This window comes from Bubalus bubalis, chromosome 9, assembly GCF_019923935.1.
Source record: "Bubalus bubalis isolate 160015118507 breed Murrah chromosome 9, NDDB_SH_1, whole genome shotgun sequence".
Taxonomy (NCBI): Eukaryota; Metazoa; Chordata; class Mammalia; order Artiodactyla; family Bovidae; genus Bubalus; species Bubalus bubalis.
In genome coordinates this window covers 95,362,205-95,387,104 of record NC_059165.1, presented here as the reverse complement: position 1 = coordinate 95,387,104, position 24,900 = coordinate 95,362,205, and the positions used below count along the sequence as shown (strand labels likewise).

At 57.2% G+C, this 24,900-nt stretch overlaps 2 protein-coding genes across 5 annotated transcripts; one reads left to right on the top strand and one right to left on the bottom strand.

The window, feature by feature from the left end:
• Positions 1-57: 57 nt before the first annotated feature.
• Positions 58-12,099, bottom strand: ODAD3 (outer dynein arm docking complex subunit 3). 3 transcript variants are annotated; one of them, XM_025293463.3, is made up of 13 exons: positions 11,943-12,099; positions 9,015-9,136; positions 8,830-8,907; positions 6,633-6,803; positions 5,961-6,062; positions 5,735-5,860; positions 5,402-5,524; positions 4,493-4,645; positions 2,860-3,020; positions 2,548-2,773; positions 1,571-1,732; positions 872-956; positions 58-724 (listed from the first exon to the last, which is right to left on the bottom strand). In XM_025293463.3, the coding sequence occupies exons 1-13, from the start codon at positions 12,097-12,099 to the stop codon at positions 606-608; spliced, it is 1,785 nt and encodes a 594-aa protein (XP_025149248.3). In that variant the 3' UTR covers positions 58-605. The 3 variants fall into 3 exon arrangements, with proteins under 3 accessions (XP_025149248.3, XP_025149247.3, XP_006063953.3); XM_025293462.3 differs by lacking the exon at positions 11,943-12,099 and adding an exon at positions 10,735-11,345; XM_006063891.4 differs by lacking the exons at positions 58-724; positions 872-956; positions 11,943-12,099 and adding an exon at positions 10,735-11,345 and having other exon boundaries at positions 1,619-1,732; positions 2,492-2,773.
• On the top strand, positions 12,062-24,727 carry PRKCSH (protein kinase C substrate 80K-H). Of its 2 annotated transcripts, none has more exons than XM_025293465.2 (17): positions 12,062-12,200; positions 12,405-12,521; positions 12,960-13,055; positions 13,159-13,216; positions 14,131-14,248; positions 15,912-16,041; positions 20,262-20,346; positions 21,185-21,263; positions 21,955-22,041; positions 22,347-22,523; positions 22,595-22,691; positions 23,148-23,217; positions 23,491-23,580; positions 23,772-23,846; positions 23,940-24,039; positions 24,119-24,292; positions 24,426-24,727. In XM_025293465.2, the coding sequence occupies exons 1-16, from the start codon at positions 12,125-12,127 to the stop codon at positions 24,263-24,265; spliced, it is 1,602 nt and encodes a 533-aa protein (XP_025149250.1). In that variant the 5' UTR covers positions 12,062-12,124; the 3' UTR covers positions 24,266-24,292; positions 24,426-24,727. The 2 variants fall into 2 exon arrangements, with proteins under 2 accessions (XP_025149250.1, XP_025149249.1); XM_025293464.2 differs by having other exon boundaries at positions 22,344-22,523.
• The last annotated feature ends 173 nt before the right edge of the window (positions 24,728-24,900 follow it).

The following is a 24,900-nucleotide window of genomic DNA, read 5'->3' as shown; positions in this document are numbered from 1 at the left end:
CGGACCCCAGCGCCCAACCCAGGCTCCTGGGAAGCGGCCCGGGTTCTCCCGATAAACGTGTGTGAATCTGAGCCCCGGAGAAAGGACACTCCCCACCAGGGGAGGGGTATTTTTTTGTGTTCCCACGTGTGGGGGAGTTAGTGTGCATAGCTAACACAGGGACAGGTCTGCGTCCTCGGGGGGTTGTCCCCTTGCTCAGATGGGGAGGGCTGCTCTGCCCCAGGTGTGGCGGTATCTCGTTTCTCTGGAGGGGCGGAGGAGACCAATCTGTGTCCTGAACCCTGGGAGTCATCACTCCCGGGTCGGAGGCGGCTGAGGCTGTGGCCCTGGATTTGAGAGGCAGCCGTCTATGGGGCGGTGCAGGATCAAGGAGAGGCGAATACTCAAGGGGCTTGTCGGTGACCTTTATTGCGCGATTCCGAGACCGGCGTGGACCAGCCTGGGGAAATTTACTGTGGGAACATCCGGCGGCCCAGCCCCCTTTTTCACTCTGGGCATCGCCTGCCAGCTCCGCTCCCCTGTCCGGGCCGCGTTCAGCCCTTAAAGGGGCCCCGTGGGCCCCCGCGGCAGGGGCCCGGAAACGCCAGGCGGGCGCGAGCGCGCGTCTAGGACCTTCGCGAGCGACTGCGCCTTTTGCTGCGGGATTCGATTAATTTCTGGGAACGCATCTTGAGCGCCGCACGGGTCACCACGTCGCTGTCATCTTCCTCACTCTCCTCCTCGTCTGAGAGATTCCCATTCCCGGATCAGATTTCTCTCCCCGGCCTTTACCACCCCATCCCCACCTGGGCCCTATATGTCCGGCTCCTGACCACCTCCCGATGCACTGCTTGGGCTCCCAGCCTCGTCCACTTTCCCTGCCCGTACTGACCAAAGAACTTGTCCTTATGACCGGCGACTGGCAGGGCGATGCGGGTGTTGTATGACGGCAGTTTTCCCTCGAGGGTGGCGTAGAACTAGGGGGAGGAGGGAGCGGGACAGATATGTGTGAGTTGGCAGGGGGTGCAGCGAGGTCCGTGCCCCGTCTTCCTCCCCATCCCCCTCTGAGATGTACCCCGACTCTATTCAACACCTCTGCCTCTTTAATTTTTTTTTTTTGAGAGGGGTCGTGCCATGCAGCGTGGTATCCAATTCCCCAACCAGAGATCGAACCCGCGCCCCTTGCATTGGAAGCGAAGAGGGCGCTAACCACTGGATCCTCAGGGAAATTCTGCCCACTCTAGTCAAGTTTTCCTTGGGTGCAGCCCCATCATTTGTTCTCAGCGTGCACCCCGATACCCAGCCGGCCCCCCAGGCCCGCCCCTGGTCTCTAGGTCCCACCTTTTGTCCTCTAGAGAGCAGACCCCAGATTCCCACCCCCCACCCCCTCACCCTGCGGCCTTGACCTCTGGCCTGCCGAGTTACCAGGTTATCAGAGTTACCTCTAGTAACCCTCCTGGCTCATCCCTGGCTCCTTAAACCTCACCTGTTGTCCCTAAGGCCCATTCCCGGCCCATCACCCTCCTTCCTGGCCTCCAGGGGGATGCCCCGACCCCTCCTTTGCCGCCCCAGCCCCTGGCTGAATGGGCACCTCGCGGTCAACGATGTGGCGCAGCATCTCTGGCACGTTGTGGTTTTCGAGTTGCGAATGCAGCTTCAACAGCTTTTCCTCCACCAGGCCCAGCAGGTTGGGCAGATAGTCATCCACCTTGGGATCCAGCTCCTTTCCGACAGAGCGTCCGGTCTCCTGCGGCTGGGGGCGGAGGCGGATGAGCCGGGAGGGGCGGGGCCCCTGGGAGGCCCCACCCAGTGGGCAGGGCTTTGAAGTTAGGGGCCATCCACCGGAGTGGTGCTACCCTCTGTGGGGTAGGGACTCTGCCGTCAAGGGCCACGCTTGTGAGGCAACGCCTCTGAACTCCAGAGACCCAAGCCAAGGGATGGGCAGGGGGATGGTGGAGGGGAGGAGGAGCATTTTAGTGAGAGGTCAGGCTGGGATATTAACTGGAGAGAGGCCATTGCCGGAAGACCTTCTTAAGAAATGAGATTCTTAGAGAAAGGAATGGCAACCCATTCCAGTATTCTTGCCTGGGAAATCCCATGGATAGAGGAGTCTGGCAGGCTAAAGTCCATGGGGTCGCAAAAGAGTTGGATGCGACTGAGCGACTAAACAACAATGACAACTGAAAAATGGCAGAAAAGTAGTGGAACAAAATGGTGAATACTTTCTTCAATAAAGTTTTTGGTGAAAATGAAAAAAAAAGAAATAGGATTCCACAGTGGGCAGGTTGGGCCTCTCTTGTCTATGGCTGCTTCAGGATTGGAGCAGGGTATCTTTTAGATTTTGAGTGTGTATGGGGGGGCTAGATGGGACTTCCCATGGGGGTGGGATTTGAAATGGTACAGGGATTTCTGAAGTCCTGGGCCTCTTGAGTAGTAAGGGGGTGCCTCCTGAGATCGCGGGTGGAGACTCGGGAGTGGGTTGGGGTTTCCCATGTGTTCAGGCTTCTCATACCCTGAACAGGGCCTGGGGTGGGTTCTCTGGAGTGGACTTCAGGGTGGGAACCCCACCTGTGGGGTGGCACTGCCTTTCGTGTCTAGGGAGGCTCCAGGTGAGCCTTCCTCGTAGGTGGGACCTGCCACTACGATGTGGTTCAGCTTGCCGGCCAGGTGTTCCAGGCCCTCCTTGGTAATTTGCAAGGCCTTCATGGTTCGGTCCAGTTGATCCTGCGCATCAGCACGCCGCTGCTCCTCCACCTTGAGGCGCCCCTGCAACTCGGCCTGCCGCTTCTGCTCGCTGTAGGGAGCAGGGAGACCACCACTGGGGCACTGTTGACCACACCGGCCCCGCTCTTACCCCCACCGGGCACCATGGGGCCTCACCTCACCAGCAGGGCCTCCCCTGAGTACTTGAGGTCTTCCAGCTCCTGTTGCAGTCGCTGCTTCTCTTGCTTCAGTCTCAGCAGCGTCCGCTCATTCTCACTCTTGAGCATCTCCAGCTGCGTGAAGGTGTCACCCTGAGCCAGGAACCGCCGCACCACTGCCTGGGGGGGGGGGGGGGGGGGGGGCGGACAGACCCGTCAGAGCCGGGGGCTTGTCCCGTTCCTCCTTTCCCAGGGATGCGCGGGACAAGTTGCCTGAGCTGATGATGGCTTCTGCACAATGCTGTCTCGGCACTCTGTGAGCCTTGGACTCAGGGCTGCCTTAAGGGTGTGCAACCCTGAACGAATGATTTTTGCAGGCCCTTCTTTGTCTATATAAGGAAAATGAATCAACCAAAATCAGATGTTGGGGCAGCGACAGCAGTGAGCACAGCTGCTTTCCAAAATCAATGTGCAAACAGCGCCCACTCCTATGAGAAAATGTGACTGGTCGTGGGAGCAACCCACCCCCAAGGCCAATTTCTGGAAAGATGTCTGGCCACAGCGCTCCAGATGACCCAATACATCCAAGTCCTGGAACTCCTTGGGGGTCACCCCCATGAGATGAGTGGTGGGTTGGAGAGCTCCCCAAACAGAGAGATCAGACAGGGATCCAGGGGAATTAGTGTTGACCAGCCACAGACGTCCGTGGTGGCTTAGATGGTAAAGAAATCTGCGTGCAATGTTCGATCCCTGCATAGGGAAGATGCCCTGGAGAAGGGAATGGTTACTCACTCCAGTATTCTTGCCTGGAGAATTGCACGGACAGAGGGGCCTGGCAGACTACAGTCCATGGGGTTGCAAAGAGTCTGATGTGACTGAGCGACTAATACTTTCACACTTTCACAGCCGGGGACCTAAAGTCTTAGAAAATTCTGAGGAAGATGCTGCCAAGTGCGGGCCCCAGAGTAGGGGCCCAGCTTCTCTGGGATGGAGGCTGGTACTGGGCCCCAGACCCTGCTATAGAGACTGAAGATACAGGAGAGGAGAGACAACATTGCCCATTCTCCTAGTGCTGACATGCCAAAGAAGTCAGTGCCAGTGTATGCAGGAACAGGAGAGAGGGGCTTCCCTGGTGGTCCAGTGGCAAAGAATCTGCCTGCCAATGCAGGAGACATGGGTTCCATCCCTGGTCTGGGGAGATCCCACATGCCCCAGAGCAACTAAGCCTGTGCACCACATACTGAGCCTGTGCTCTAGAGCCCAGGGGCTGCAACTACTGAGCCTGTGGTCTGCAACAAGAGAAGCCACTGTCATGAGAAGCCCATGGAGCGTCGTAACTAGACAGCAGCCCCTGCTCCCAGCATCAAGAGAAAAGCCCACACAACACTGAAGACCCAGCACAGCCAAATAGAAATAAACAAAATTATTTTTTTAAATAAGGAACAGAAGAGAGGATGGTGGCCAGTGTAGATAACTCGTGTCGCTTTTGGCTGTGAGAGGTAGCAGAAAAACGGGGCAGCAGCTGAAGGAGGGAGGGGTGTCTTTTTTTGTACACTGAGGAACTGACCGGGCATAAAAAGGAGGCTGGGTGCGTCGGCTTCCCAGGGTCGGCTCAGGCCATCTGGGAGCTTGAGGGCTGAGGGCACACTCACGTGTGTTTCTGCCACGCCTGTGGCGTCCTTGACCTTGCCGAAGAGCACCTCCATCTGGTACATGCTCCAGCGCCGCTTCAGCTCCTCCTCCTTGGAGTACATGCTGTCCTGGAGCGTGTCGTCAGACTGCAGCAGCACGTGCTCACGCTGGGTCTGCTCATGGGTGGGGGTCAGGCCCGGGTCAGTCCGCAGCTGAGGGCTTAGGGCAGAGGCCAGGGGCATTGGGAAGATACCTCCCGACCGGGTTCAGGAAGGGGGTGGGGCCCAAGCTTGGGGCCAAGTCAGGGCTTCCCAGGGGGCACTAGGGGTAAACAGCCAGCCTGCCCATGCAGGAGATACAAGAGAGGCAGGTTCCATCTCTGGTCGGGATCTGGTCCAGATCTGGTCGGGAAGATCTCCTTGGAGGAGGGCATGGCAACCCACTCCAGTATTCCTGACTGGAGAATGCCATGGACAGAGGAGCCTGGCAGGCTACAGTCCATAGGGTCGCAAAGAGTCGGACACGACTGAAGCCACTTAGCATGCACGCATGCAGGGCATCCAGGGAGGGGTCAGGAGTGCTTGGTTACAGGGAGGCCTCAGAGGCAGCGTCAGCGGGCGGGTCAAGAGCGTGGGGGCGGGGCCTGTCGGGTAAGGGGCCGGTTAGAGGCGGGGTCAATTTCGGATATGGGCAAGTTTGGCAGGGAAGGATGAGGACCCCTGGAGAGTAAGGGGAGGGCTGGAGGGCGGGGTCAGAGATATGGGAGGAGCCCTAGCATCTGGGGAGCTGGGGGCAGAGTTAGGAGAAACTTCCGAACTGCCGAAGGGTCTAGGGCCTGGGCCAATATAGGGGAGCGGCGGGGACCCCGCAGGTACGGGTCCAAGCAGGAGCAGGCTGGGATCTCAGGCCCGTAATCCTGGTGCGCCCACCTTGCGCTCCATGCGTTCGTTCTGCAGTTTCTTCTCTTCAGCGCGCTTCTTGCACTCGGTTAGGTAGCGTTCGCGCTTCTTGCGCTCTCGGAACACGGTCTCTTCCAGATACTGCAGTTGGTTCTGGAGGGTGGACCGGGGAACGACAGGACCTGTTGGCATCTACTGGGGCTCTGGGCCAGGGCTGCAGGCCCAACTCAAGACAACTGGGGCAAGTTGTGGGGCCCTGGGACAGAGATGGGATGGGTTTCGGGGCAGCTGGGGTTCAGATGCTGAGGTCAGGAGACCATGGCAGTGGCAGGGCAGGATTCCCAGGGGCCGGTGGGCTGGCACCTTGGCGATGTCCCTGGCGTTGAGCGCCTCCTGATTTACTAGGTGCAGCTCCTCCAGCTCGTGTTTCGTCCTCACCACCTCAGCCTCCATAAAGTCCAGCCGGTTTCCCAAGTGAAGGCTCTCCTCCTGGGCGTGAGAGATGGGTGAGCCTGTGACCGATGTCCCTAACTTGGCTGGTCCTCCCATTTGCTGTCCCCCACCTACCCCCAGTCACCCTGGTCCCTACTTGTAGGTAGGCCTTGAGCTGCAGGTACACACTGGTGATGTGTTCAGCCTCCTCTGCCTTCATCCGGGCCTTCTCCAGGCGGTTCTCCAGGTTCCGCATGGTCTAGAGGGAAGTAGAGACATCATTTTGCCAACAAAGGTCCGTATAGTCAAAGCTATGGTTTTTTCCAGTACAGATGTGACAGTTGGACCATAAAGAAGGCTGACTGCTGAAGAATTTATGCTTTTGAACTGTGGTGCTGGAGAAAACTCTTGGGAGTCCCTTGGACAGCAAGGAGATCAAACCAGTCAATCCAAAAAGGAAACCAACCCTGAATATTCATTGTAAGGACTGGTGCTGAAGCTGAAACTCTAATACTTTGGTCACCTGATGTGAAGAACAGACTCACTGGAAAAGACCCTGATACTGGGAAAGATTGAAGGCAGGAGAAGAAGGGGGTGACAGAGAATGAGCTTGGATGGCATCACTGACTCAATGGACAAGAGTTCGAGCAAACTCGGGGAGATGGTGAAGGACGAGGAAGCCTGGTGTGCTGCAGTCCACGGGGTCTCAAAGAGCCAGACACGCCTGAGCAAACTGAACAACAACAAGAGGGAAGCAAGCCTGGGCTGGATCCCTCCCCCCTCAGTGCCTCCCGCAGGATCGAGGGCTCTGCAGACCCACAGGCCCTACCTTGGCCACCTCGGTGTTGCTGTCTTGAGCCTCGGCTATCTCCAGCTCGCGCAAACTGTGCTGCAGCTGGAGCTCCTCCAGCCACTTCTGCCGCAGTCCCAGCTGGTGCCGAAGAGCGTTCAGTTGCTTCACCTTTTCGTTCAGCCGGTAGTCCAGATGCTCCAGGGCTTGCTGGAGAGAGGGAAGCAACACTAGGGGCCTGAACCCCCACCTAGTCCTTCCTTCTCCCACATCTTGGTTCTCATCTCTCTTGTCTCTTGGTAGAGCATCTGAAACCTGGCTGATCCCGCTTCTCCTGCAGATTCTTTTTTTGGGGGGGAGGGGCTGGTTTCCAGGTGGGCAGCCACTGCCCTGGTTGCCCCTTACCCATCTCCTTTGCCTTTGAAGAGGCTCTTCTTTCATCTGACCACACATACCACTTGATCCTATCCAGTCTCAGGGTTTTCTGAGTCACGTCTACACTGCATGAGTGCATGCCAAGTCGCTTCAGTCTTATCCAACTCTTTGTGACCCTATGGACTGGAGCCTGCCAGGTCTTCTGTCCATGGGGATTCTCCAGGCAAGGATACTGGAGTGGGTTGCCATGCCCTCCTCCAGGAGATCTTCCTGACCCAGGGTTTGAGCCCACGTCTCTTATGTCTAGCTGCATTGGCAGGTGGGTTCTTTACCACTTAGCACCACCTGGGAAGCCCCACCTCTACACTGAAGACATCCCAATTTAGCCTCCCCCCTGAGGCTCGTATATCCATATCTACACTGCCTTCTAGATGTCTCCACAGGAAGCTCAAAACCATTTGTCCAAAATTGAGTCTATCCCTGATCTTTCCCCAAAACTGCCCTTTTTGAATCTTCCCCATCTCAGCTCATGGCAACTCCGTTCTTCAGGTGCTCAAGTCCCAGACCTTTATTTCATCCTCATCTTCTCTTTTTCTCTCCCACTTATACCCAGTTTGTTAGCAATTCTCTATTCTGTCTTAAAGCTTCCTCCAGAGAGATCCTGGTGGCTTAGTGGTAAAGAATCTGTTGGCAGTGCAGTAGATGCATGGGTTTAATCCCTGGGTCAGGAAGATCCCATGGACGAGGAAATGGCAACCTACTCTAGTATTCTTGCTGGGAAAATTCCATGGTCAAAGGAGTCTGGTGGGCTACCGTCCATGGGGTCGCAAAGAGTTGGATGCGACTGAGCCAGACAGATCTCTTTCCTCCTATTTCTACCTCTTTTGCCCTAGTGTAGCCAGCATCATCCTTCACTTTGATAACCTCCTCTGGATGGCTTCTAACTCTTGCCTCCTCAGAGCCCATTTTCCACTTCTTTTCTTTAAAAAAAAAAAAAAAAAAAAAAAATATATATATATATATATATATATATATATATTTGTATTTGGCTGCACCTGGTCTATAGTTGTAGCACATGGGATATTTAACTGTGGTATGTGGGATCTAGTTGCCTGACTAGTGATTGAACCCGGGTCCCTTGCATTGGGAGTGTACAGTCTTAGCCACTGGACCACCAGGGAAGTCCCTTCACTTCTCAGATTCTTAGTATAAAATCTGCACTCGTGCAGCAAAGCCTGATGCAAGGTTCTTCCCCTGCTGACCCCCCTAACCTCACCTCCTATGGAGCCCCCCTCACTCACTCCCATTCTGCCACAATGACCTCCTTTGTGTCTCCAACACTCTACCTTTGTTCCTACCCAAGGGACTTTGCATCTGCTGTTCCATCTGTCTGGAATGCTTTTCCCCAGATCACTACTTGCCTGACCCCTTCTCAGCTCAAATATCACCTTCCTAGAGAAAGCAAAGATCCCCACCTCACAATCTAAAGGGAAAAGCCCTAACCCCCATCCATCTCTAGTGAGCCACTCTGTTTTATTGTATTTATTTCTCTTGTCACCATTGGAAATCACTTTCTTTCTATGTGTATTGTTCCTTTCTTGGGGGGGGGGCGGTGTCTGCTTTCTCCACCAAGATGAGACTCTGGGGAGTGGGGACATGGTCTGTGTTTTTCAGCGTATGGCAACCAATACCTAAAGCCATGCCAGGCATGTGGTCAGTGTGTGAGAAAGACTGAGAAATAAATTAATGGCAGCTGGTGTGGAGAAGGGATTGGAGAGGGTGAGATGGGGGTCAGGGAGTCAGGTGGGGACCCAGGCTAGAAATGAAGGGAGGTGGTCAGAGGAATGGGAGTGGGGCAAACCTGGCCTGTCCTGTTCTTCAGGTATGGCTTCTCTGACTTCCATTCTCGAATCACTGCCTGGACCACTTTCTCATCTCCCTGCAAGGAGGAGAGCCCAGGTCACACTACAAATTCCGCCCACCCTCTCCTTGAGAGCATCCCCTGGGGACGCTGCCTCCCCACCCCTGGAACCTCGTCCACCTCACCTGGAGCAGGGCTGTCAACTGTAGCTGCAGTACCCTGGTCTCCTCGCGGAGCTGGTTAATGGTCTCCTGATTCTTCTTGATGTTCCACTGGGTGCTCTCATAAAAGGCCTTCCGGTCACCCTCTGGGGTCATGTGAGGTGGGCAGGCAGAAGCAGAGGATCACGGGAGGGGGCACTTCCCAGAGGGAAGACCTTTTAGTAGGTATCAACAGTATAACAATATTTTACTCTGAGCATTTGTTATGCACTAGATGCAGGACTGGAGCTTCCAGTAAAGAATCCACCTGCCAGTATAGGAGATTCAGGAGACATAGGTTCGATCCCTGGCCCAGGAAGATCCCCTAAAGTAGGAAATGACAACCGGCTCCACTATTCTTGCCTGGAAAATCCCATGGATAGAGGAGGCTGGTGGGCTATAGTCCATGAGGTTGCAAAGAGTTGGACACGACTGAGTGACTGAGCACGCACGCAGAGATGCTGGACTAATCATTTTCTTTTATTTTTCTGTACTGCACTGCATGTGAGATCTTAGTTCTCCAACCAGGAATCAAACCCATGCCCTCTGCAGTGGAGGCACAGCATCTTAACCACTGGAAAGCCAGGGATGGACTAATCATTTTCTAGGTATCAGATAGGATGTGCCAGTATGTACATACCCATATCCATATTATACCCATTTCATACATGAGAAGGCTCATGCGTATTAGACTGTTCAAGTTCACAAGCAGTCCGATTCCCCAGCACATACTTTCAACCACTATGCAACATTACCTCCTAAAAACAAAGCGATAAGTTTACACCAGGATTTCCCAACCTTGGCACAACTGACACTTGAGATAGATGATTATTTGCTGTGTTGAACTGTCCCGTGCATCATCAGATGTTGAGCAGCATCCCTGACCTCTACTCATTAGATGCCAGTAACAACTGCCACCCCCCCGCCCCGCCGCCGCCAAACAATGTGACAAACCAAAATGTCTCCAGATGTTGCCAAGTGTCTTCTGGGGAGCAAAATAGCCCGATTCCATTGAGAACCACTGGTTCACACTCCATAGTATTACTCTGTGCCAGGCACTGTTCTAAGCACTCTACACATTTCAACTACCTATGGGGTGGTACTGTTACTATCCTCGTCTAATGGTTGGACAAACTGACAGCAATTACATTATTCTTGGTCCCTGAAGATCAAACAATTATTAATAGCATATGTAGAGCCAGTATATTTGAACCCAGAAAATCTGCCTCTAGAATCTATATCCTTCATCCTCCCATACATGATAGAAAAGTTGAAACTACACAAAAGTAGGGGCTTCCCAGCTGGCACTGGTGGTAAAAGAACCCCCCTGCCAATGCAGGAGACGTGAGAGAAGTGGGTTGGATCCCTGTGTTGGGAAGATCCCCTGGAGAAGGGTATGGCAACCCATTTCAGTATTCTTGCCTGGAGAATCCCATGGGCAGAGGAGCCTGGCAGGGTGCAGTCCATAGGGTCACACAGAGTCAGACACGACTGAAGTGACTTAGCACGCACACACGTAAAAGTATGAAATACAGTTCACTCGGTTCTGAGCTCAGGAAAAGTTGTATGAGATGAGGAAAACCATGACCAAGCATGAATTTTTGCCTCCGGATACTGGACACCTGGACGAATGCTAGTGAAAGAACTCCTGCCAGGTCAGAGGGCTGTTGACTCGACCATTCCGGGCCCTCTGGGGTCATCTTACCTAACAGTTGTATCTTCCTTTGTAACTCAGCCACCTGCGTGTTCACAGCGGACTTCCCCTCGCTGGCATGGAAGGGTCCTGCCTTGGAATGAAGTGAGTGCCAGACAGGCACCAAGCCCTTGCCTCGAGAGCGGTAGGGCTTGAGCTGAACTTGAGTGGCCTTGACTTTGGAGGGGGTTGAAATTTGGTCCTGAGAAGGCATGGCGTTGGAGGCCGCCGCCCAGCACAGGGGAGACGTCATGATTGGGGTTGAGGTCGAGGGCCTCTGGGGCTCAGGGGAATTGCCTCTGTCTAGGATCCGTCAATTCAGGTTCCTCGGGCTCTGGGAATGCACTTGTCGACCGCTCGGCGGGACCTAGCCGCATCTCCGGTTGCTAGGTAACCTTCCCCACCTCCCTCCAGCGCTCCCATGGAAACAGCCCGCGTTCCAGTCTACGACTCTCATTGGCTGACGTTGAGCGGAGGGGCGGTCCCTGCAGGGGACCCGAGCAGAGCAGGCCGCAGAAAGATGCGGGAGGGTACTTTTGAGTCACGTGCTCATTCTTTTTCGTCCCCACCTCTCCATCTCAACTCTACCGGGGGCGGCGGTGTGGGGCTTCGCGGGCATTTTTCAGGAACTTTCTGTTCCGGCTGCCGAATCCGCCACTCCCAAGATGGAGGCACCTTGCGCCGCCATTAAGCGCGAACCTTCAGAACTATTCCCTTTCAGGCTTCAGTCCTATGCAAGATGGCCGACTGGGTTCCGAGCCTGCCACATGCCACTCCCAACATGGCAGCCAGGACCCGCCGTCCCTAGCGCGGAGCGTGATGCCGGACGTGACGATTCTCACACACTTCCGCTTCCTTTCTGCAGGAGAAACCGTTGGCTGGCTGGGTCAGGGGGGCGCGGTGGATATTGACCTTTGCCCCAGCCTCGTGTACGTGGTGGACTAGTGGGCGGGAGGACACCCCCCAATTTCCTATTTAGGGGCAGCCGAAGGGTGTGCGTTTGGAGAGGGGGAACTGTTAATCCTTTTGGCCGATTGGGGGGAACTGGATAGCGAACCACCTCCGACCCAGAGGGAGCGGAGGTTTTGAGTTCCGCTCACCATTGATTTGGGCCAAGTGAGATTCCCTTCCACTAGGTAGGACTGGGGAGAACCCCCCACCCCGCGCCTCCGCCCCGGGCCCCGTGCCCCGTGCCCCCAGTGTGGGAAGTTAAGTGAGACCTCTTTGCCCGGAGCGATGAAGGAATCCAGTTGACCGGAGGGAGAGGCGCCTTCCTTCGGCTGGAAGGAGCCCTCTCCCACTGACCTGCTGCCTCTTTCTCGCTGCAGCGTGGGGTCGCAGTGCATCTCCCAGTAGCCTCCTTCTGGCAGAACCCATTTCCGGCTTCCGAGGCTTCAGCGAGATGTTACTGCTGCTGCTGCTACTGCCGATGTGTTGGGCCGTGGAAGTCAGGCGGCCCCGGGGCGTCTCCCTCAGCAGTGAGTGAGCCACTGGAGGTGGCCAGAAGTAGGGGTGGGGTGTGGGAGGCTTCCGGGATAGGCGCTTACAGCCTTCGGTCTCCGTGTTCTGGACTCTGGGCAGGGAAGGTTGCAATGCTGAGCCGGTGGGAGTGGGAAGAGGTACCTTAGGGTGGAAAGGGCTCTCTTCCTGCCCTATACTGGGCCCCTTGTCCCCCTCCCCAGACCATCACTTCTACGACGAGTCAAAGCCTTTCACTTGCCTGGATGGCTCTGCCAGTATCCCCTTTGATCAGGTCAATGATGACTACTGTGACTGCAAAGATGGCTCAGATGAACCAGGTGAGGGTTTTCTCCATTCATCCGTGCATCCGTTCATTCATTCATTGTATATTTATTGAGCTGGTGAGTGCTACGTCCTGTGTGCTGTCCCAGACAGACCCAGCCCCGTCCTCACAGGGCTCTCTGTTGAGTGGAGGCAAGCAGGCACAGAATAAAGTGGGTCAGTGGTTTGGTGAGGAGATGGGGAGGCGCAATGGGAGCCCAGAGGGGGAAGGGGAGGGCTTGGCAGGGCCCAGTTGGGAGGGCCCCCTGGCGCGGAGAGGCAGGAGGGAGCCCAGAAACGTTTTGTTTCAGGCCCCCAAAGTGCAGTGGTCCTTCCTCCCCTTACTTGGCATCAGTTATTCTCACATTTCTCACCCTCCTGTGTGCATGTGGTGGGCGTGACCTGCCAGATCCTGAACCCACTCCACAAACCCTCCTTCCCTCCTTTCCCCACAGGCACAGCTGCCTGTCCCAACGGCAGCTTCCACTGCACCAACACAGGCTACAAGGCCCTGTACATCTCCTCCAGATGGGTCAACGATGGAGTGTGTGGTGAATGAACTGGCCCCAGGATGGGGGACAGGGTGCTGGGCGGAGGGAAGGCGGCATTGCGGAGTGGGGGGAGTCCTGACGGTGCCCCCACGTCTGCCCTCAGACTGCTGTGACGGGACCGACGAATACAACAGCGGGATCGTCTGTGAGAACACCTGCAAGTACGTAGCTGACACCCCCGTTCCTTCGCCCCCCTCTCCGCCTTCCCTCGCCTCGCCTTGCTGGGTGAATTGGGCTCCCTCTTCTCTCTCTGCTTTTGTGTGTCGAGGGCTCACCCTGTGCCAGGTGCTCTGTGCATGCTCTATCAGCGGTTTCCCTTCTGGCCTGGAAGCGAGTGTCATGTATTTGCCTGTTCAGCCGATGAGGGAGCTCACGCTCAGAAAGGAAAATGACTTCCTCAGGGTCTCATAGCTAAGAGATAGCAGAACCAGGACTCGAATCCAGCTTGGTCTAACCTGGGACTCTGTGCTTTTAATTGCACTGCTGCAGCAGGACCTGAAAACTGAAATGCCCACAGGCAGGTGATGGAAGCAAGTGCATGCAGGCCGAGTGTAAGGCAGTCAGGGAGTGATGGGGATTGTGGTGTTTAAAAGGGACAGCCTCCCTCCACTCCTGTGAGTTGGGAGCAGGTGGCAGGGCCGGATATGTTTTTCAGAGAAGCTGAGCGTCATGACATTTCCGTAAACCATTCTGATGGAAGGTCTCTTAAGTAGAGAGTAGACTGAGCAGATTTTGCCTACTGGCCAGACAGCCCTTCTTTCAGGGAGTCTGTGACTTGTGTGCTCGTCTCTTTCTCCTCTTGGGAACCTCCTTCCAGCCCCACATCCCAGCAACCCCTAGTCCTTCCCATGGCCCTGAGGGTGAGCGAGCCCTGTCCACTGCACCTCCTCTCTAAGACAGGGGTGAGGGACTCTGAAGCCAGGAGGACCTGGGGGAGGAGGGAGCAGGCGTGTTTGAGCTCCTGTTTTTGCCCACACAATGGGGTGATGGCAGGGGCTTGAACCCCTTTGGAAGAGGCAGACCTAGTGGGCACTAAACACCCTCCCATTGGTGCTTGTGTCTCGCTTCCCCCCAGAGAGAAGGGACGCAAGGAGAGAGAGACACTGCAGCAGATGGCAGAGGTGACCCGCGAGGGCTTCCGCCTGAAGAAGATCCTGATTGAGGACTGGAAGAAGGCCCGGGAGGAGAAGCAGGTGAGGGGCCTGGTGGGGCTGAGCCAGGGCAACCTGGAGGCTGGTGAGGCTGGCTGGGGTTTACGTCTGCTCCTGACCAGTGGTGTCCTGGGGCCAGTTGCTGTCTGTCTGCACCTTGGACCCTTCTGTCCACTTGACGTTTAGTCGTTGCTTAGGCTGGTACCAGGTGGGCAGCAGCCAGGCATGGACCTAGGCCTTGGGTGCAGACCAAAGTGGGCTCAGAGGAGGGACGCCTCTCCTCCAGGTTCCAGAGTGCTCTCATCTGTAAGTTAAGGCCAGTGACTGTATGCCTTACCAGTTCTGGGGGAGGACTCAAGACAAGGTCCTTCAACCACAGCCAGGTTAGCTCAGTAGGGTGGGTGCTGGGGATGTGTTGGGGGAGGGTCAAAGAGGGTGAGTCCCCAGGGGTGTGTCTCTCCCTGCCTGTCTGCCAACCCCTTGACTGGTGGGTCAGAGTCCTCAACTCTCCTTCGGGGCTCCCGCTTAACCCTCTGAGCAAGGGCCCCAGCTCTGTTTCTCAGACCAGGGAAGGGTCGGGTCTTCCTCTTCCCATCCCCATGGCCTGGCTAGTAAGGTACCTCCTGAATTCATAGGGGGCAGTGTATTCAGGGCCAGTGAGATCCTTCCCGTGCTTAGCCACACGGTGAAGTTGGTGCCAAGTGACCTTTGACTTCCTGGGCCAGCAGGACAACCCTGGCAGCAGATCAGGTTGAGGTGTCAGGCAAAGTCTTGGGAGGGACCCTACAGCCTAGGGGCCACATTCTTAGGCTGGAGCCCACCCAGCACACACGTTCCTTCCTTCCTTCCTTGAATATTTTTTATTTTTTATTTATTTGGTTGTGCTGGGTCTTAGTTGCAGCATGTGGAATCTAGTTCCCTGACCAAGGATCAAACTGGCCACCTTGAATTGGGAGTACAGAGTCTTGGCCACTGAATCACCAGGGAAATCCCCTTTCTTTTCTTTTTTTTTTTTTAAATAAGAGCAATGAGTTTTTAAAAAGAATTTTATTTTATTTTTGGCTCTGCCGGGTCTTCATTGCTGCACGCAGGCTTTCTCTAGTTGCGGCAGGCGGGCTTCTCATTCAGCGGCTTCTCTTATTGCGGATCGCAGCCCTAGGCACGCCGGCTTCAGGAGTTGGGGTTCCCAGGCTCTAGAGCACAGGCTCAGTAGTTGTGGCACACGGGCTTAGCTTCTCCTCGGCACATGGAGTCTTCCTGGGCCAGGGACCAAACGCATGTTCCCTCCCTTGGTCCCTCTGCTCTCTGAACCCGCCTTGGGGCACAGGAAGCAAGGAAGACTTCCTGGAGGAGGAGGTCTCCATCTAAATCAAAATCTGTAGGTTTATTCAGAGTTAGCCAGGCAGAGTGTTGCAGACAGAAGAAAGCCTATGTGAAGAACTAGGGGCAGTGTGTGTGGAGAGCTTTGAATGTTGTTAGGGCAGTTAAGATAGCAAAGGGGTGGATGAGGCTGGAGAGGTGGGCAGGGTCCTGGTTATGCAGGGTCTCAGGCATACACTGAGGTGTTTGCATTTCTCTCCAGTGGGCTGCAGAGAACCACAGGGGTTGGGGGAGATCCAGGAGGCGGGCGTATTAGGAAAAGATAATGTGGAGAGGAAGAGGAAAGAATAGGCTGAGAGCTGGCCCCTGTCTTCTACCTTCCCAGAAAAAGCTCATTGAGCTGCAGGCTGGAAAGAAGTCACTGGAGGACCAGGTGGAAGTGCTGCGGACCCTGAAGGAGGAAGCTGAGAAGCCAGAGGAGGCGGCCAAAGACCAGCACCGCAGGCTGTGGGAAGGTACGTTGCTGCGTCCCGCGTGGCTGGGATGCCCCCTCGGCTCCTGCCAGGGAAGAGTCTGGGCCCAGGAGTCTCTTGCCCATTGTCTCTTGTCTGTCGTTCCACTGGTTTTTTTAAATCACGGCCCTTTAGTTCCCCAGTTGCCTCATTATCTTTGACTGTGTGTTGGGCATTGTGTTTAAAAGTCATTTATAGCAGTAACTTGCAGCTTTGATGAGAGGCCCTCCCCTCGAGAAGCGGGGCTTTTCTTTCTGCCTTCTTTGTGGGAACACTGGATTCAGGGACCGCAAGTCTGAAGTTGAGGCTGGAGCTTCCTCCAGCCCCCCAGGCAGAGTGAGCCGAGGTCCGAGCAAGGGCTGGCTGATTCCTGGCCCAGCTTAACCCTGAGGGGAGTCGCATGGGGTCATAGTTATGGGGCGGGTCACCTTGGACCTTGATTTTCATTTCCCTTCCCTCACAAGTTATCAAAATGGACATCGACATTTGCCAGGCTTGGCAAAATCCTTTAGGATGAAAGCAGCTTCTACCTTCTCTTATCTTCTTCACTTCCTTTTTGTTCTGGCAACTCCTACTGCCTGGGGTTGGTTTTAAGGTGATTTTTTTTTATTTTATGCTTGGTCCAGCATTTTCTTGCTGTTGGCAGATTGTGCTGCTGTTGTGGATAATCTGAAGCCTTGGCATTTGTTCTGAGTCTGCTCTGTGCAGGGACACACATGGCGGAAGGCGGATAGAACAGAGAGGTGGGGCAGAAACCCACTCCAGACTAGTTGAAAGACTCAGATCAAGCATTGCCAGAAATATTTGGAGCCGTGGCCCCAGCCGGTCACAGGGATGGTGACCAGTGGCTGGTAGCCTTCTGAGGCCATGCTGTGATCTCCTCCATCTCTTTGAGCATCTGCTGTGTTCTTCCGCCCTTCCCTCTCTCTGTCCTGATTTCTCATAATCGGTAATTCAGTCGTTCATCTGACAAGCACCTGCTGCGTGCCTGGAATGTGCCGGGTCTACCCCAGGTGCCCACAGTACATCATTGACTACGACGGAGGAAGCCCTCTGCCTGTAGAAGGGACAGGCTCAAAGGTCGCGAGGCTGTATCTTGTCTCGTTTTTAAGGAGCAGCAAGGAGACCTTGGGCTTCCCAGGTGGTGCTAGCGGTAAAGAATCTGTCTGCCAATGCAGGAGACACAAGAGATGCAGGTTCAATCCCTGGGTTGGGAAGATCCCTTGGAGGAGAGCATGGCAACCTGGTCTAGTATTCTTGTCTGGGAAATCCCATGGACAGGGAAGCCTGGCAGGCTACAGTCCATGGGGTCACAAAGAGTCAGACGTGACTGAGCAGTGCACACACACACCCAGAGACCATGTTGGTGAATGAGCAGAGACTCCCCCTCTTTGTTTACATAACATCAGCTGCTTCTGTGATCAAGCCACAGAGTTCAGGGGTTGCCAACAGGGACCTTATGACCTGTCAAACCTAAAATATTTAGCGCTGGGTTCTTTACAGTAAAGTTTGTTGATCCCTGATACAGACACCAGTATTCTCTCCCATGCTGACTCTGGGTAGAGCAGAGCACCCGGTGCTTGTTTCACAAGGATCATCGTGTTTTTGCCCCTGCTCCCCTTTCCCAGACATCACCTCGTTTCACAAACAAGGAAGCTGAGGCCAAAGAGGCCACTGGCTTACCCAGCTAGACTGATGCCCACATTATTCCAATTGCAGACCCTGTCCCTTATCTGCAGGCTTGAGTCACCAGCCTGCTCCTGCCTCGCTCAGGGCCCAGCTTTGCATGTGTTGGGTCTTTGTTGCGTGGTGTGGGGCTTCTCTAGTTGCGTCAGGCGGACTTGGTTGCCCCACGGCGTATGTTATCTTAGTTCACTAGCCAGAAATGTGTCCCCCGTGTTGATGCTTTATTAGGATTATTAGATTGTATTATTACATTTCTATTTATTAAATTCTATTAAATTATTGTTCTTTATTAGAATCATTAGAATCGGAAGGCTGACTTTTTATTACTAATTTATATTTACTTTTGGCCACGCCGGGTCTTCCTTGCTGCTTGCAGCCTTTCTCTAGTTGTGGCAAGCGGGGGCTACTTCTTGTTAGGGTGTGGGGCTTTCTCGTTGCAGCTGCTTCTCTCGTTGCAGAGCACAGGCTCTAGGTGCACGGGCTTCAGTAGTTGTGGGACACAGGCTCAGTAGTTGTAGCGCTCAGGCCTAGTTGCTCCACAGCATGTGGAGTCCCCTCGGACCAGGGATCAAACCCGTTTCCCCTGCACAGATTCTTTGCTGGAAGCCTGATTCTTAACCACTGGACCCCCAGGGAAGTCCCTGGGCTCATTCTGCCCCTTCTGGCCTGCTGATGGCCTCCCTCCATCAGGCCAGCAGTCTTCCTGGCTCCCCCAGTGCATTGGGTGGGACAAGCATTTGGGCCACCACTGGCTGGTTACAACGCCGCCTGCGGTCGAGGGCTTCTCCCCGCTCTCTGTACCCTGTGCACGTGCCATGCTGGCCTGATGGCCTGCCCACACCCCCACCGGCCCTGCGAAACTGCTGCTCTTTGTTGCTCCCAGGCCTCTGCTCCAGCCAAGCCCACTGCAGACGTGTGCTGAGCGGGCTGCAGGCCCGGTGCTCAGTGGTGACACACGTCCCCCTCTAGAAAATTCCACTGGACAGCACTGGTCTGCACGTGTTGTGCTCTGTCCCCAGGTGCCTCGTTTCCTTTTACTCTTTGCCCTCCATTTTTTCTCACTGCGGTAAAATCCCAGTCATGTTACAAATTCACCATTTCAGCCAGTTTTCAGTGGCTGACTCAACGGTGTCAGGTACGTCCACACTGTCGACAGTGTCCAGCAGGACATCGTTGCTGCTGTCTAGTTCCAGAACATTCCTGCCACCCCAGGACGGACCCCCAGGCCCATTAAACTGGCCCTCCAGATCTCCCCTTGGCCCCATCCCCAGCCCCCGGCCCCACGCGTTGGCTTCCTGTTTCCATGGACTGACCTGCTCTGGACGTTGCACTTCAGGAAGTCAGGCAGTGAGTGGCCTCTGTGACTGACTGCTTTCCCCTAGCGTCGTACTGTCAAGGGTCATCCGTGTTGTAGCCCGGTGTCAGGACCCCTGCTTCCTTTTTAAGACCTGCTGTCTATTCCAGCGTGTGACCCTGGTGGGGTTGTCTCATCCAGGTCCATTTTTCCTATCAGCTTTTTGGTCTCCACTGCTTGTAAGTGGCTCTTGTGTACCGAGGGGCTGGCCCTTGGTGACTGAAGTTGCAGGCGTTTTCTCTTTCACCTTTGCTGCCAGGTTCCTTTACTCTTTCTTCCCGGGCCATGTGTTAGAAAGTGAATGAACTCTGGTCTTTGCTTGTGTTTCCACCTTCTTTTGCATCATGTCTAGCATCCTTTTACCCAAGGCTGGGCAGACTAGTGCCTGGCTTCTTAGTGTGGAGTTGCTGACCCAGGTTCAGGGTTGGCACGCCACAGAGGTTGCACCGGAATTCCCAGAAGGTGGTGGGGACGAGCATGGGCTCTGGAGGCACGTGGCCTGGCTTGGGCCCCCGGCTGTGCCCCTCACCAGCTGGGTGACCATGGGCAGGTCCTTTGATCCACTGAGCCTGGGGCTCTCATCTGTGAGGACATTGTCGCGGTCTCTGGGACACAGGCCGCTCATCCTGGTGGAGAGGGCCGAGCCTCATAGTGCAGCTGCACTGAGAGTGCTTTCCTGAGTGACCCTGAGCCGGTTGGGCTGAGACAGGCCGAGGAGAGACCACTGGAGCACGCGTGGGGCTGCAGCGCCCTGTGTCCTCTGGCCACAGCTGAGTTCCCGTCTTCCGTGCTGGTGGCTTCTCCCCCTTTGCGAGACACTCTGCAGGCCCCCAGGACATCTGCCTCACCTGGCTGCGCCTCTGTCCCCTGACCTCTTCTCCTGGGGGCCTCCTGAATGTGGCACACCTATGGTCCTACCCCTCGCACCGTCACGGATTGTTCAGACTCTCTGCAGATGCCCCCAGCTGCCCCTGCTGGATCCTCCATCCATCTGGCACTGCCCAGCTCCTCTGCCCCCCCACCCCCACACAGGCCAGCCCTTCTCATTGCCTAGCTCCCGCCCCCAGTCTGCCCCCCACAGTGGCCTGACTCAGAGCCCCAGCCCAAGCACCCAGAGGCCCGGGCACACAGTGAGCCCAGGGGCTGCTGGGGATGGAGGATGATGGATCTGGTCCTTCCACAGAGCAGCAGGCCATCTCCAAGGAGCAGCGGGAGCGGGAGCTGGCAGCCAGCGCCTTCCAGGAGCTGGATGATGACATGGATGGCGTGTGAGTGTGCCAGCGCCACCTGCCCCGGGCTCCCTCCTCCCTCTCCCCGCCTTTAGGAAACCAACCAGAGCCCACCTCCTTGCCCTGGAGCCCGATCCCCTGGGGGCGTGAGGGGGCGGTGGGGAAGAGATGAGGGAAAACACCCCCTCAAGCTGGACAGGGGGACTCAGGATCTCAGTGCTTTTCGAAAGCCTACTCTGTGGCCTGGGACGCTTTAGTGAAAGACGAAATCCTGGCCAGTGCCCCTGAACTTGCTGGCTGACCCCAGGCCCATGGCTCAGTGGAGGGTGAGCTTTTGGGAACAGGGAGGCTGGGCAGGCCCCCTGGTGGGAGGCCTGGGACTTTGGAGGGTTCCTAGGGGGATAATGGGCAGGGCGGTCCCGTTCCTGGTGGGCAATGGTGGTGGGCGGTGGGATAGGGGCAGGATGTGGGGCCTGGGCCACCATGGGTGTGTGGGTCTCCTGGGGTGGAGGACGCCAGGCCACAGCGTTTCCCTGTGCTGGGCTCTAAGGGTGGAAGGGAGTGGCAGCTGGGCCTTGAGGACACGGCTGCCACTCCACCCCTTGCCTGTCCCTCCCTTGTGCTCCTCAGGGCTGTGGAGCCTCAGCAGCGGATAGGAGGCAGGGGATGGGGTGGCTAGGACCTGCCTTTCCCAGGGTAGAGACCACACCGGGCCCTAACCCAGACCTCATTTTTTCCCACTTTCCTGCCTGCCCTCTCTCTCTGCCCCAAGGTCCTAAAGCAAGTTCTCAGGAGGAGCCCTGGCCCGGGTTGGGGGGCAATTGACCAGGAGCCCATGGGCTCACTGCTCTATTGTCTTCTGCCTTTGACCCCGCAGGGTCTCAGTGGCTGAGCTGCAGACCCACCCGGAGCTGGACACGGATGGGGACGGGGCATTATCAGAAGGGGAAGCCCAGGTACTCGGCCCACCCCTTTGCTTGGGACTTCTGGAGGGGATTGCCCCAAGGTGACCTCAGGGTGGGGGGGCGGGGGTGGCCAGAGGCAGGCCTTCTGTGGGCTACTCCCAAGGAGAGTCCCCTGCTGGCCCAGGGCCAGGGTTCTGGGGGGCCCAGCCTGGCTGGTGTGGCCAGGCCTTGCCTGGTGACTAGGAGGGGCTGCCTAGGGCCTTCCTCCCTCCCCTGTGGGACCTAGTGGAGTCATGTGGTGCCTCAGGGCATCTCGTGGGGAGAGTTAGGTTCCCTGTAACCATGCTCCCCCCGCCCTACCCAGTGCACACACCTGGTCACCCGCCCTCCTCACAGCTCTGCCCTCACTGGCCTTGTCCCTGCTCCCCACCCATCGCTGCCCTGCTGGTCCTCACTCCCCACCTCGCCCTGGCCTCTGTCTCTCAGCTCCTCTCCCTGGTCTCTCCAGTCCCCACCCCGCACCTCTCTGGCCCCCGCCTCTTTCCCACAGGCCTGTGCTGCCCCCTTCTGGCAGACGCTCCTCACCCAGCCCAGCTCCAGTCTGGCCCTGGGCAAGTCAGCGCGTGCTGTGCCTGGCACAGCAGCCTGAGGGCCCCTGCACCCACTACGAGAGTGCCTGGGTTGGAGTTGGGGGGCACGTAGAAGTCCTGCCCCTGACCCTACCCCAACCTGACGCACACAGACCCTCCTTGGGGGAGACGCGCAGATGGATGCTGCTTTCTTCTATGACCGCGTCTGGGCCGCCATCAGGGACAAGTACCGGTCCGAGGTCAGTAGAGGGAGGGGAAGGGATGTGATCTGAGCCCCCTCTGCTGCCCCCGCCCTGCTCCTGGATGCCTCACAAAGGCACTGCCTCCAGCTCTGGCACTGGGCCACCGTGGCCAGCTGGGCGGCCCCACCTCCTCTACAGAAGCCACCCCGCCCCCAGCTGTCTGTCCCTCCCTCTTTCTAGGCTCCTTGGAAGGGATGGAGACACAAGGCCACCCTTGGGCGATGGTGGGAGCCTGGCCCCTGGCCCTGGGGGTGAGGGTGGACCCCCGAGTCCTCAGCACGACCTCTCTGCACATCCAGCAGGTGCTGCCCACTGAGTACCCACCATCGTCTCCTGCACCCGATGTGATGGAGCCCAAGGAGGAGCAGCCCCCCATGCCCTCACCACCCACAGAGGAGGAGGACGAAGACGACGAGGACGAGGAGACAGAGGAGGATGAGGATGAAGAGGACGAGGATTCCCAGGGGGAGCAGCCCAAGGTGGGTGTTTAGGGGTGGAGGGGGTGATGGGTGGGAGTGGTCACTCGCTGACTCTGTCCCCCCACCCCCAGGACGCCCCACCCCCAGTCCCAGCCCCCCAGACGGCCAGCCCCACCGAGGAGGACAGGATGCCGCCGTATGATGAGCAGACGCAGGCCTTCATCAACGGTGAGGGCTGAGCCTGGGAGGGAGGGGCCCCTCCCTGTTGCCAGCAGGTGCAGGGGCCCAAGAAACAGGCCCCGCTTGCTCCTCGCGGGGACCTGGGGCTGGCCCAGGCAAGCCCAGGGGACTCCGGGCCACCCAGAGGGGGCTTCTGGGGCCTGGGGAAGCCGGCAGCGCCACACCAGTCTCGGGGCCCTTCTGCCTCCTTGTGGGGGCTGTTGTTTGTGTCGCCCTTGGCAGGCGAGGAACCAGCAGGGCCCCAGGAGCCCTGGCCCTGCTCCCTCAAGAGCTGAGAGCCGGGGCGGGGTGGTGGGGTCTGCCTGGCAGCTGGCAAGGCCCAGAGGGTCTTCCTGGGCCCTGTCCTCACCCAGAGCCAGCCCTGGGGCTGGGGGAATCAGGCCTGTCTGCGCCACCCCCTGCCTTGTGTGGGGACACCTCTGACCTCCTTCCCGACCCCACCAGCTGCCCAGGAGGCCCGCAACAAGTTCGAAGAGGCCGAGCGGTCCCTGAAGGACATGGAAGAATCCATCAGGTATGGGGGTGCCCATGCGGTCGCAGCAAGGCCACTTCTCCATTGCCCCATGGCCGCCTGCTGCCCGACTCCCCAGAGACGGTGGCAATGGGGAAGTCACTCAGGCAACCTCTGCAAATTGGCGGTGGCTCCTGCAGGGGAGAGTCCCCAGGTGGTGGGGACTGGAGCCCAGGCCCCGAGAGACCCTCCGCCACTCGAGCAGGCCTTCCTGCGTTGTCCTGAGTCGGGCTGGCAGCCCCCCACTGCCCCTTAATCTCCAGGCCTCCCCTTTAGGAACCTGGAACAGGAGATTTCATTTGATTTTGGCCCCAACGGCGAGTTCGCCTACCTGTACAGCCAGTGCTATGAGCTCACCACCAATGAGTGCGTCCCCTGTGGGCACGTGTGGTGGGTGGGCTTGGTGGGTCTGGGCCTGAGCAGAGGGGTGGGGAGGGAGGGTGGTGGGCTTAGGCGCAGCCACTGGGATTTGAGGTACTTGCATGGCCCTGGTGTGGGGGGTTGTCACGGAGGCTGGGACCCCTGTTCCCCCGCCCACCAGCCCCATCCGACGACAGGTACGTCTACAGACTCTGCCCCTTCAAGCTTGTCTCACAGAAACCCAAACTCGGCGGCTCCCCGACCAGCCTTGGGTGAGTGAGCTCGGGCTAGGCCCCCCTCTCGGCCCCTCATCCCCACCCCTGGCTGCCCCGGCCGTCCCCTCTCAGCACACCACTCTCCCATAGCACCTGGGGCTCGTGGGCTGGCCCTGACCACGACAAGTTCAGCGCCATGAAGTATGAGCAGGGCACGGGCTGCTGGCAGGGCCCCAATCGCTCCACCACCGTGAGTGCCCACGGGCTGGGGGAAGTGGAGTGGGGACGTGGCCCGCAGAGCCCACCTGAGACCCACCTGCCCACCCCAGGTGCGCCTGCTGTGCGGGAAGGAGACGGTGGTGACCAGCACCACAGAGCCCAGCCGCTGCGAGTACCTCATGGAGCTGATGACGCCAGCTGCCTGCCCAGAGCCCCCGCCTGAATACCCTGTGGAGGGCGACCACGATGAGCTCTAGCCCCGCCCCACCCTGCCCAGTGCAGAGGTGAGTGGGGAGGTGGGGGTCTCTCCCATCCTACCATTCGGGGGCATGGTGGGGCGGGGGGGCTCTTGGCCACATGGCTGCTCCCCCATCCATCTCCCTTCGTCTGTCTCATTTGGTTTCTCTCTGGTCCCAGAAATCAAGATGTGGAACCAGCCCCCATTGGTGCTGCCCATCCGCCCCTGAATCTGTGGACCAAGGCCTGTTCCTGTGGGTCACCTCACCCACCCCACAGGGCAGGAAGCAGGTAGGGCTCCATGCCCTGCTTTTGGTTGGCCAGCGGGGCAGAGCCATGTTCCCAGGCCCCTGCTGCCTCCACAGATGGAATAAAGGAGCCTGTCCTGCTTGGGCCCCCACACCCTGGGGGCATCTGCCTTCCCTCTTGCTGGGGAAGTGACTTGACCTGTGACCCCCAAACAATAAACATGATCCCTCCAACTCATCTGTAGTCTGTCTGGCTTTGCTGGGGTGTGGAAGGGCCGGGGGTGGAGAGGGCTGAACATGGTAAGCAGCTGTGCAGATCCTAGGGGGGCTGGCTCTGGTTTGAGGGTCTCACCTGAGATGCCCCATGGATAGCAGGGCCTGGAGCCATGTAAACAGACAGCTGTTGT